Source organism: Cnephaeus nilssonii (genome assembly GCF_951640355.1).
Source record: "Cnephaeus nilssonii genome assembly, chromosome: 4".
NCBI lineage: Eukaryota > Metazoa > Chordata > Mammalia > Chiroptera > Vespertilionidae > Cnephaeus > Cnephaeus nilssonii.
Window position 1 is genome coordinate 102,094,508 of NC_137075.1, and position 12,710 is coordinate 102,107,217.

The 12,710-nt window shown below is 54.6% G+C and overlaps 1 protein-coding gene across 6 annotated transcripts in view; it reads right to left on the reverse strand.

Moving 5' to 3' along the window:
• Positions 1-4,817: 4,817 nt before the first annotated feature.
• Positions 4,818-12,710, reverse strand: part of WDR20 (WD repeat domain 20) — a 52,787-nt gene continuing 44,894 nt past the window's right edge. For 4 of the 6 annotated variants that reach the window (XM_079768932.1, XM_079768931.1, XM_079768930.1 and 1 more), the window contains one exon: positions 4,818-10,235. In XM_079768932.1, coding sequence (XP_079625058.1) covers positions 8,958-10,235 — 1,278 coding nt within the window. In that variant the 3' untranslated portion in view covers positions 4,818-8,957. The remainder of the gene's footprint in view (positions 10,236-12,710) is intronic. The other 2 variants (XM_079768934.1, XM_079768935.1) reach the window with 2 other exon arrangements.

Below are 12,710 nucleotides of genomic sequence, written 5' to 3' on the forward strand. Positions count from 1 at the left end.
TAGGCTGACTTTCATTAAAGAATAGCCCTCGTCACAGTATTTCCTTGTGATACCGTTTGCGCTGACCAGGTCACCACCCAGTCCTTTGTTTTAGCTTTTGTGAACAGATGGGGGATTGATCTTGGGAAGACTTGGGTGCGGCTTGATTTTGTTTCACTGGAGAAGCCCTGAGAGGAAGCCCAGGGCTGTGCCCGGTGCCCTGGTGCCGCCCAGGGAGCCGCAGCTGGCGCGGTGGTGCTGGGCACGCGGGCAGGCTCCCCCGTGGCCTCAGCGTCGGAGCTCCTGAGGCCCAGCTGGCTCCCGTGAGTAGAGAACGCCGCTTCCTGCTGGGCTGGCGGCGCCGACAACAAGCTGGGCACAGAAGAAACCTGTTCCTGTGGAGCGGGTGCTGCAGAGACGCGGCGCTGGAGGGCAGGGTGTGGGCCCGGCCGCCGGCAGGGCCAAGACCCTGTGGAGCCCCCCTTTTTGTCCTTGTAACCTAATCATTTAGTGTTCCTTCTTCTCATCTTCTCCAACTCACGTTTAAAGCACATTTCTTGAGCTCGTTTTTCATCTTCCTGTTCTCTCTTAAGACAGATCTGACACCCCTCTGAGCTCTCCTGTGGCCACCACCTCCCGTCCACCTCACAGCTGGTGAAGCAGAACCAGAGTGACAGCACAGCTGGGCTGTGGAGGGTGGACATGGCAGCCACAGGCGGGGCAGGTTGGAATCAGCATTTTACAGGCTCGGGGCAGAGGACGGGCATGAGCGTGGACACAGGTGGGGCCACGTGGGGCAGAGATGCCCAGGGAGGGCCGGTTCAAGGCTTACCAGTGACATTCAGAGCTGGGTGACATTCACTCGGGAAGGTTTGGAAAGAGCTGCTTTTTAGACCCACGGGAGACCGCAGCGGGCTTCGGGGCGGCACGGTGGACGTGGCGCTGGGCGGAAGGGCCGAGTTCTGGGTCATGTGGGAGCGGAGACAGTTTCACAGACGGGCAGGAGGCCAGAAACGAGGTGCTGGGCCCAGCGAGGAAGGGCCAGGGAGATGCCCCAGAGGCGTGAGCAGGTGCTGGGCCTGAAGAGGGCGGGGCCTGCAAGGTGGGCGGGCCCACACCGAGTCCGTGGGGTGGGGCCACCAGAGAGCCCCCAAGAGGCTCTCGGCGCACATTTAAGGACTAACAGGTGTTGGGTTTAGGAAAACTGTTACCCCCGGTAAGTATATCCAATCTGGAAAGGTTTTCTGCGCACCTTTCTGAGAGAGCCAACTCTGGGTGCTGCTTCTCGGGAAACCCACAGCCCCGACTCTGCAACAGTCGCCGCCCAGGCGGGGCAGGGGCTGGGGGCTCTCCGAGCAGGCCAGGCCCGAGAAGGACACGCGCTGTCCACCAAGTAAGGCCCTTCAGCTGCGTTTGGGCTCCGGAATAAACCAGCTCTGAAGCCCCCCAGGCCCCCAGGGGCCGTCCCCACAAGCCTGCCTCCAGGGAGGGGCAGTGTGGCTCCCGGGCCCACGGCAGGGCTCGAACATCAGTGCACAAGGTCAGTCAGGTTCCCGCAGATCGGCGAGCAGGGCTTCCTGCGTGGCCAGGAGCTCACGCCCACCTGCTCTTGGCTGGGCAGCCAGTCTCCGGGCAGCCGGAGTGGCTCTGGCGCTGTGCCTGTCCGCGGGCCCCCCTTGGGCAGGTGCCGGCCAGGGCTTAGGGCACAGGAGGCCTCCTCGGCTGCCGCCAGAACCCTGGCAAGGTCCGCCCTCCGAACTGGAGAGCTTGTGGACGGCGAGGCCATTTAAGCCTTTCTGGGCAATGCTGTTAAATGGCTCCCAACGCAGAACTCTAGAAGGGGAGAAGTCTCACACGTCCTCGACCACCATCCTGTCGAACTCGCTCACTCCACACGTCTACTGAGCACCTGCCGAGTGCCGGGGCCTCCTGAGCTCAGCTGGAGGGGGCAGCTGGGGCCGAAGCAGACAGCCCGACTGCTGCTGACTGCAAAAGGAGACAAGTGCCAGTTGTTAACAGTTGGGTTTTTTTATACTGTGCATATATGTATATATTTCACATATATATGAGATTTTAATTACATTGAATCTTAAAAGTAAAGAGCAGGAAAACTTCACTTACTATTTATTTTTTTGATTAATCTTCACCTGAGGAACATTTTATCCATTGATTTTTAGAGAGAGTGGAAGGGATGGGGGAGTTTAGGGGGGACATGGACTGTGGGGGGTGGAGAAAGAAACATCCATGTGAGAGAGACACATCACTTTGTGCCCCGACCTGGGCTGGGGATCAAACCTGTGACCCAGGTATGTGCCCTTGACCGGGAATCAAACCTGTGACCCTTGGGTGCTGGAGCCAACGCCCTAACCACTGGGATACACTGGCCAGGGCTCATTTCTCACTTTTCACTGCAGCCCCCAAAGAACGATTTAAAATAGAAACAACCTCCTCGGATGAGCAGCGAGCACCCTGCCGAGAGCCCTGCTCTGAGTGACTCTTCCCCTCATGATTCGGGTGACATCCGCCTCCCACGCGTGGCTGAGGTGCAGCTCGTAGCTCCTGCATCGTCATACTCCCTCGAGACCCGGTCCGGGTGAGAGTTTCTGAGCAGTAGTGGGTCGCTACACTACAGTTTCACCTGGGGAAGTGGCCTGGTTTGGGGATGATGATAAACGCTGCAAACAAAGCAGGTTACATTAATCCAGCAAACAGGGCCTCGGAGGGTCCCAGCCACTCACCTCTCCGCAGTCTGACGCCACCGGAACAGACTCCTGCTGGTTAGGAGCCAGTTGTGACAGATCCTCCACGTTCGCCTACTGAATTTGTCCAGATCCTTCCGGACAGTCCTGCCTGGTTGGAACCAGAACCCACGGAACCCGGCTCTGCGTGGATTTGGGGCCAGTGGCTGGGGGACAATGTGGGCTCTCAGGGCCTGGGTTCCTTGGGACGTCATTGGCCTTAAGGTGAGGGGTACCTGCAGGGGGCCCTTCCCCACCTTCCCCCAGGGCCACAGCTCAGGGCCCAGAGTACTGCCCGCCCAGCCCCTCAGAGGCAGCCCCTCCATTGAGAGCTTAGCAGCACTTATTTTTATGTATGTATGTATTTTAAAATGTTTTTGTTGATTTTTAGAGCGGGAGAGGGAGAGGTGAGAATCAGTGATTGGCTGCCTCCTGCAAGCCCCCTACTGGGGATTGAGCCCACAGCCCGGGTATGTGCCTGAACTGGGAATCGAACCATGAGCTCTTGGTTCATGGGACTACGCTCAACCACTGAGCCACACCGGCCAGGCTCATTCCAATTCTTTGTAACCTCTGAGAACCGTGTGGCCAACTACGGCTCTGAAACCTCTCTGCTCAGCGGGCAGGAGGGATGAACCCCTCCTGGGTCCTCCAAAAGCCTTTCTAGCTCGAGGCCCTTCCGGAGTCCCAGGCGGGCCTCCACCCGAAACCACTGAGAGGCTGGTTTCGAGGCCGACACTAAGGGCCTCTTTTAAGAGCCGCACGGGACAGCTGTTTCTTTCCACAGGCAGCCGCACATGGAAGAATGGACTTAATGTTTTTTCTAGTTACATAAATAGTACAAACTGTTTTTAAGGATAGAAAGTGTGTGTCCTTCTGAACTTGCTGCAGACCTAGCAGTGTGAAGGGCTCAGAACCGACTCCGTGCCGAGGAACAGTACCTGCTCTGTGGTAGGGGGTCCGAGCAGGGCACTCCGAGGGCGCAATGTCTGGCTGCGCCTGGCAGCTTGGAGTTGAAGGCAGGAGCTGAAGGCTCGGAGGACGGTGGCAGGAAGGCTCTGAGAGGTGGCTGCCCACCTGGAGGGAGGCAGACAGCAGGGAGCTCCCTGCCAGCAGCCTTGCCAGCTGTGCCCCCAGGCCCAGGCATCTCAGGACACAGCAGGGGCCTGACAGGACGATGGGGGCACCAGGCCCTGCCCAGGGGCCGCCTCACCTTTAACCCCCCCCCACCCCACCCCGCTCTGGGGACCAGCAGTCCAGGCCTGGGCCTCTTGCCTTGAAGCGCTCAGGGACAGAGGTGCCAGGGTGCTGCTCAGATCACCCGACTGGAGGGGCATTTCACAGCAGGACACCACAAACGGCTCCCCTCCCCCCTACAGGGATGTCTCCCCCTGTCCTGCGGATGAAGCTCTTCCTGTGCTGCAGCCTCAGGCAGGACAACTCCAGCGTTTGGTTCCCCAGCCTTGAGCGAACTGCACTCTCCCAGGAAAAGCGCCCCTGCAGGAGCAGCCAGGTTCCCACACTCTCCCCGCTGCTGGCGGAAGGGGCGAGGGGGTGCTGAATAGAGCGCTGGGGGCCGACCTCTGTGACCTCTGTGCTCAGCACAGCGCTGGCTGCTCAGGACAACCTGTCTCCTGAAGCAGGCCTGCTCCACAGCTGGCTGAGGTCAGTCCTTCCCCACATAGGACACCCGCGACCTCTGATACTCGGAACAAAGGTTCCCTTCTACGTTTCTAATCACGAGAAACAGCAGTGACAAGAGGCAGCCATTCCCGTGTCCGCTTGGTCCACATTGCCGAGGCCCTTATCCTTACAGCTCTTCCTTTTTGGGTCACTGAGGTTTTATAAAGCTTAGCTGTCAAAGTGACAGTGAAAATTATCTACATTTATAATTCATTCACACATTTGTTCGTCAGTCCCAAAGGCAACCCGCAGTCCTTCCGAACGTCCAGTGCGTCAGTCTCTCGCTGTCACAGTGAGATGGGGACAGCGAACACCAAGGCAGGGACACAAACATGGTTTTCTTAAAATGGTAAGTAACAACACTGATACTAAAGCGCCATTCATTACTGCAACAGTGAAGAACTGAATTTACCAGCATTTCATGTTAGGAAGGCTCTTTGTGAAATTTATTCAAGTTGTCAAGAAATTAGATGAAAATATAAAAAAGGAAATACATACAAATTTTACTTTTGATTTTCACTAAAAATAAATATTCATACAATTTTATACAGTGTCACCTAACATAATCTTTAATAAACTTAGGTATACAGAAATAAAATATGCAAAAACTTTTACACTTTTCAATTGAGAGACAGCAACTTATGACACAAACATCAGGTAACAGATGCAGCGACGGATGAAGCCAATGCCTGTGGGCGGCTTCCCCCACCAGGGGTGTGTTCCCACATGTGAGCTGGGCTCTGGGTTTGGAGGGGAACAGCTGAATACAAGTGCTTTTCTCTGCAGCCCTGGCCTCCACCTCCCAGGCTGCTGAGCCCATGAAGGCCGGCGTGCCGCTCGGCCCCGGGTCACGCCCGGGTACACAGAGGCTCCGGGCTGAGGAAGGAAACCCCCCCCCCCCACCCTGCGGACACAGGGAGACGGTCACAACCAAGGCCCACTGCTCCCGCTGGTCCACCCACACACCGGGCCCCAGGGCCAAGCTCTCCCGCATCTTTCCTGCAAAACCCCAAGTCGAACTCTGCTTTTGGCGCCTTCTCAGGCAGTCAGAAGCACAACACGGGGCGCCCGGTTCCCACGCCCTCCCTGACCCTGTGGCTACCTCCTCACCCCTTGAGCTTCCTGAACAAACAGATCACATCTCCCTCCCAGGCAAGAGGTGGCGTGACCCTTGTACACCGGCACAGCCACCTGATAAAGCGGCCTCATGGACTGCAGTGGGAACTTGAAACTTGACAATTTCTTACAAATTCAAGATGCAACCCTGGAAGTGGAGGAATGAGGGAGAAATGGCTTCCTGGCTACCAGCCAGCTGGGACTTGGCCGGAGCCAAGCCCGGGTGCCCTGGGAGGGACACCCGCCCATGCCTGCAGAACCTGGGAAGTGCCGTGGGGTTCCTCGTGGCATGCGGCTCCTCGAGGTTTCTGAATGTCTGAGACAATCATCTCTGCTATGACTTACTTGTCTTTCCACTCGTCCATCCCTCTAACCTAAGGCATTTACTCTTCTTAGTCCCAAGCCTGTGGCTCACAGGAGAACGCTCCAAAATGCCAGAAGGTTCAATTGGCACAAAAGACAAAATTAAGATTCTTAACCACTATTTGTTTAAGTAAATTTAGAACCTAAAGTCACTGGTTATTTAAGAGTGGCTGTCTATTCCCTCTTACATACTTGCTTTAAATCAAGGCTGTGTCTCTAGCCCTCGGGGGGCTCTGAATCATCCTGCCCTGCCCCATCAGTGGGGCCAGAGCTGCCTCAGCGAAGCCCGGCTGCCTGGCCGTGGCCGGAGAGTGGCCGGCACACAGCCAGGCGGGAGCCGGCTGAGGCCTCTGGGCCTCACTTCGGCCCCTGCTCTCCACCCTCGCTTCCGTGCGGACAGAGGAGCTTGCTGACCGAGTGGGAACGCCTCCTCTCGCCCATGCCTTTTATTGCAGAGGGCAGGTTGAGAAAGGACATTTCTGCTCAAGACAATGTTTAAGCTGGAAATTGACAAATTTCACTGAGGAAGCTCACATTTGGGAGAAAGAACTATGAAAACACTCCCCAGATTTCTCTTAGTGCCTCATCCACCCGGTCAGGACCCACCACTCCAGTCCCCGCCCCTCCTGCCCCTCTTGTCCCACCCAGGTCCGCAGGAGCCAGTACTGGAGCCGGTCTGAGGGGAATGGGAGCAACTGCCTGCCCTGTGCAGCACCCTCTTCTCCTCCCGCCTGCAGGAGAGGGGCTCTGCCGGCTGTCAAAGGGGGGGCAGGTATCAGAGGAGCGGAAGCCTGTGCCTCCCCAGCACCTGACACCCAGCAGGGGCCCCAGGCAGCCTCCCAGACGGGCAGATGGATCCCACACCAGCAGAAACTGGAAGAACGAGAAATGGACAGGAGCCTGGCAGGGTGAGGGGTGGAAGAGACAGGCACCACTGGCTCCTGTGAGCACACTTTGAGTTTTTAAAAGGAACAACAACACCCTCCTCTTACCCTCACCCAAGTGTCTCTTAGGCAGGTCACCTGCCAGTGCACCAGCAGCCCCTCCTTCACCGCAGCCGCGCAGCTGAGGATGCTGAGGGGCAGGAAGAACCAGAAAGCGCCCAGTGTCGAGTGTGAGTCATGCAGGGAGCAGTGCGAGAGAAGTGCAAGGGCATCGTAACCTTCCGCATAAAGGCCGCTCACCTGGGAGCAGCCACTCTCCACTTAGGCCAAACACAAAGTCCTGAATTTTGAAACTTCTCAATGCCTCAGAAGCCTTTGAAACGGAATTTCTAAAACTAGGTAGGAACATAAAACTGCACATGGAGTGTTGGTTCCTCATCTCTCCATCTGGCAGCCTCCAAAGTTGCTGGTCCATGGGCCCGCTGTCTTTGCTACCTTAGAACATGAACATTTAGGGACAAAGGGCCACGTCTAACAGTCGGTAGAGAGGAAGTCATCATTCCCACGGGCTGTAATGCATCAACGGGGGAGGTGCCCCTTGAAGGCCACCCTGGACCTCCTGTGGCAGAACGCGGCCACTGCGACCACAGGTGACAGACACCACCTGCGTTACGGAGCATGACGGGTGAGGTGTGGGTGGGCCTTCCGGGGAGGGCGCACTGAGAGCGCACAGAGCCTCACGCATCAGAGAGCTGAACATCCAGGTCTTCACTTCGCTGAATGGCATTCACTACTCAAACCAGCACATGTTATCAGCATCGCTATATTTAATTACAAAAGTGTGCAAAACAGAACAAACCTAAATGACCAAAATAAGTTAACAAACCAGATAATCATCATCTTGACATAAAACACAGAGCTCAAAGAACCATCGCATCCATCTGAAAGCTGGGATTTGAAACTCCTCCACAGCTGAGAAGGGTCATAGGGACTCAGGATCAAACACTGCAGTTTCCCCCGGGAGCAGCGGGTCCATCCAATGGGCACCTGGGCCAGGGTGAGGTGCTGAGATGGAAGCCTGTGGGCCAGGCCAGTATCAGCATCCCAAGAATAACCCTGGAAGGACCACCATCCGACAATAAGGGGCACCCTGCAGTTGGACTTCCCCTCTAGTGTGAAAACCAAACCTGGACTGCCCGGGGCGGGGGGGCGGGGAGACAAGGAGGGGATCAGGAGGGTCTGTCAGTCTGTACAAAACAAAGCTAAAGAGGCTGCCCAGGGCCTACAGTCGTGAGCCTTCGTGACCAAAAAAACCTCCCAAGAAATAAAAAAAAAAACCCGCCCCAAAACAAAAGAAAATGAAACCTCTTTTAATTCTTGTTGGAAAAAAAAACAAGCAAAAGCGCACTGGACAGAAAAGGTCTTGGCTTCCGTGGCAAGAGGCACTTCTGACACGTGCGGTGGGCAACCTCGGCCTGCAGTTCACGGGAACCGCCCAGGCTTGAGGAACGTGGGTATTTTATTTAGTGCACAGAATCTCAATCAAAGTGGTACAAACTGCTTCTTTGAAAAAAGATGTTTATTAAACAATTTTAATTGTCATAAAATGACTAAAATGGGTTTTAAAAATTAAGGCTCTTCTCTTTCTGTGGATTGCCAGAACAATGTAAAAATAATATCAATCAACCCTGCTGAACGCTTTGTTCCTAAAGTTAAATTTCATAGATTCCTAAACATTTTATGATTAAGATAAAAAACTGGACTATAAATGACAGTCAGTGGCCGTCCGTGCTGAACACGCTCTGATCAGGTGTACAATTTTCTAATTGAGTAGTTAAGCAAAAATATTCCAGTTAAAGCAGAAATTTTAATTTTAGCTTTTTAATTCATTGTTTCCCCACACTGTCATGATTTTCCTAAAATCGAAATAGTCTAAGTCAGGAGCGCTCACCTTGGGACTCTATATACTCCCAGGAGGGTGACGGACTTGGCTGGCAATTAGTTTGATTATATTTTTTAAACGTTCTAAGGTGAATTATCAAATGATTCAGAATTACATGGCATGCAGTATCCAAAAGTATGGCTCTGATGCATTTAGATTTACATTAAGAAGTGTCATTCATTCATTGTACACCCACCCCTCCCACAAGGAAAAAAAATCACTACCTACTCAAGTTCTCGGTCTGGTGCAGCGTTAAGGATTCAAACTTACCACTTTCCCAGGCCTTCCCCATGTGCAAACAAACCCCTCCTGACAAGCAGTGACTACACAGTCTTCAAGAAAAATCAACACAGTCAGCCTTTCATGTGCTATCTTTTTACAGATGAGCGGCTCTAACAAGGGAACGTCTTCCATTCGAGGACACAGGGGCGTGCCCAGAGTTTTAGCGGGGTCCGTTTTGGTTTTGGTAACTAGGTTCAGTTTGTCACTGCTCTTGCTAGAAATGTGTCCCATGCTATGGTTTCGCTTGTGATCTTTCTCGTGGTGCCGGTCCTTCCGGTCATGTAGGGAGAGTGTTGCGAATTTGCTGACCCCAGACGCGATGGCCCCATCGGCGACGTTGCTCTTGCTGCCAGCGTTGGAGACAGTGGAATGTGGGAGGCTGTTGGACCGCGGTAGAGGGGGGGGCGCAGAGCTGCCAGGCGTTGAGACGCTGTTCCCAGTGCTCCCGGCTGGAGGGCTCGTGGCGTTCATGACATTTGTGTGTGTCCGTGCCCTGGAGAGGGGCTGGTGAGGGAAAAGGATGTCTTCCGTGAGGTCCCACAAGCAGAGCTGCGTGTCCTGGCCCACAGAGCCAAACCGGTACGTGACACTGACGGGGCGGCTCTCCGTGGAGTTCCGCTTGGACAGCCTGGATTGGGTACTGTTTGCTCGGTCTCTGCCAAAATGGAGCAGGTCCTGGAAGTCCTCGTCACTGCCACTGAACTCCATAGGGTCGCTTTCTTCTACACTCGTGGTGTAGGGGTCAAACGCCACCACACTGACCCAGGACTTGTGCCCGTGGCCTCGAGCTATCACTCGGCCGTCTACAAAAGACCAGACTGTCACCAGGTCATCCTCGCCCCCCGTGACGATGTACTTGCCGTCCGGGCTCCAGCACACGCACAGCAAGCCTCCAAAGTAGCTTTTCATGGTGCCGTGCAGCTCCACAGAGTCAAAGTTGAACACCCGCAGAAACCCGTCCTGGCTCACGCACGCCAAGAACTTGCCATCTGGGGAGAAAGCAAACTCGTTGAGGGCCCCCTCGCCCACCGTCCACTTGAGGAGAGGGTTCCTCGTGGATTTGCTCTTGCAAGTGTGCACGGCGAAGCTCTCGCCCTGCTTCAGGAGCTGGTAGTGGGGGGCTGTGGTGCCACAAGAGTGCTCCACATTATACAGGTACATGTTCCCACTCGAATGGGCTACTAGGAAAAGGCTTTCCGAACCGGGAACCCATTTGACACAGGTTACTCGTGACTTGTCTATTAGTCTCTGTGAAGACAAAGGAGAACACGTTATCACAATGGGGAGCTTAACTGTCTATGTTCCAGCAAGAAAGCTGTCTGCTGCTCGGTGACAAGGGACAAGTCACCCGGGCATGCCACACTCTCCCGTGGTCAACCAGGCCAGCGAAGAGCGTTCTGGCCGCTTGAACAATGACTTTCTACAACTGCACTTGGGTGTGAGGCCACTGGCCTTCACAGAAGGAGCTGATTATTCAACAGCCACTGTGCCAGGTGCTGGGACACTGGAGAGGGACAGCCCCTGAGCACTTGACATTTCTTCCACTAGGAGGCTCTGGATCTCCGAGTCACTGCACCTACACAGCCTCCTGTGAGGACTCAGGGAACCTCGCAGTGCTGGTCTCACATGAGCGGACTACACCTGCCCCTGCTTGAGCTGTTCCCAGGTGGGGAGGCCCCTGCCAGCAGCACACAGGACTTCAACACACACACCCCGGCTCCTCCACAGCCCTGGAGCAGAGACTTCCTCCTTGGGGCCGCTGTCCTGTGAGTCCCTTTACAGGCCATCCTTCCACATCTCCTCTGGAACAAGGCGGTGTTTAAGAAACAGACAATAAAGAATTTAAAGGGGGAAAAAAATAAAAAGGACAGGCAGGTGACTAATTCAAGAGTATGGGCCCGATCACGGCCCCTCTACTCCGTGCTCACTACTGGTCCACTGACCAACCATTTCTTTAACAGGCACAGGTTAGGAGAGCCTTGCCTCTCAAGCCAAAAGGAGAAAAGGCCAAAAGTAAAACCCACCCACAGGCACAGCACCGGCCCTGCCTGCCGACCTGGAGGCCAGAGGCCCAGCAGCCCCCACAGGGTGGCCCCGCCCCAAATCACATCAGCAGCAACAATCCACAAGTCCCCAAGTTCTCAGAGACTCCTACTGCCAAACATCCTCCGAAGCCACCCCTCTAGCAACTGACGCCTTCACCTCGCTGGCTGGGACCCCTGAACCCCGCCAAGAGCAGGGCACCTTCTCCCTCATCAATCTGCTGTGTGCGCTGCACTTTTACAGAAAATTAAAAACCTGAGTTTTTTGAGGAGATCAATGAACCATCCGGCCCAAGAGCCAGTGCTGCTCCGGCGGGGCTCCCACAGCCTGTCACCATTTCATCCTCACAAGGTCACAGAGAACCTGCAAGGCCAGGCCAGACCTTGCTGTTCCCGTCAGGCCCAGGCTGCTCCAGCATCCTGACCCCATAAAGGTAACTGGCCTGCCAGCCCAATGTCTAAGGGGGGCCACTTCTCACCCCCCATGGGTGGCTTGGTCAGGCGGCCCAACACCTCCCATGTCCCCACAACCAAGTCAAACCTGTTTTCCCACGATCACACTACTGTCCCTCCATCACATGTGCAACTTTTTTTTTAATCCTCACCCAAGCATTTTTTGTCCATTGATTTCTAGAGAGAGTAGAGGGGAGGGAGGAGACGGAGAGAGGAGGAAAAGGGAGGGAGGGAGGGAGGGAGGGAGGGAGGGAGGGAGGGAGGGAGGGAGGGAGGGAGGGAGGGGGAGAGAGAGAGAGAGAGAGAGAGAGAGAGAGAGAGAGAGAGAGAGAGAGAGAGACATCGACTGATAGCCTCATGCACGTGTGCCTACTGGGGCTGGGGAAACTGCATGCAACCCAGGTACGTGCCTTTAACCTGGAATGGAACCCTCCACCCTTCGATCTGGGGCCCACACTCTAACCAATGAGCCAAACCAGCCAGGACTAAGGACAGACATAAAAACTTCTAGCACTATGGTTAGGAGAAGATTTTACTCTTGGCTTAAACAAACACAACACAATTCCATTAGAACTCGAAATTACAATTCTGTCAAGTAAGAACCGTGCTGCTCTACAACTCTGAGGTACGAAGGGCAGCTACAGCCCCATCATAAACTAGGTGCTACTGGGATGACAAGCACAGTGAAAGGCTTCGTTCCATATTAAGGAGCTCACTGCGACTACTGTACGTGGACATGTCACTGCACCTCACGGACAAAAACCTGAGCCCACATTCCGTGTCCTGTGGCCACCTGTGCACACTCCAGCACTTGTGCACCAGGCATGCCAGTTTAAGCAACTGTAAAACAATCACGGGTCCAACTCTGCCTGTTTGTGTGCTCAAGTACAAGGACAAGCATGGAGAACCTACTGTGCATGCCCGGCCCAGGCCCAAGCTCTGTACATGCTCTTTAGTCCTTACAAGGCTAACTTTCATTTATTTATTAGATAATACATTCATAATTCATATAAAGCATGCAGTAGGAGCCTCACTGACATCAGCCTGTCACTGCTAGCAGCTTCTCGCTTCTCTGTCCAGTGTCCTCATGCGTGGACAAGGATATGAACCTGTGTACCCTCGTTTTTCATGCCAGAGCACACCATGTAAGGTCTGCACCCCTGCCTTCTCATCCAGAGACTTCTACACATCTGTCTGCACGGGCACAAAAACAGCTTTTTCATGCTGC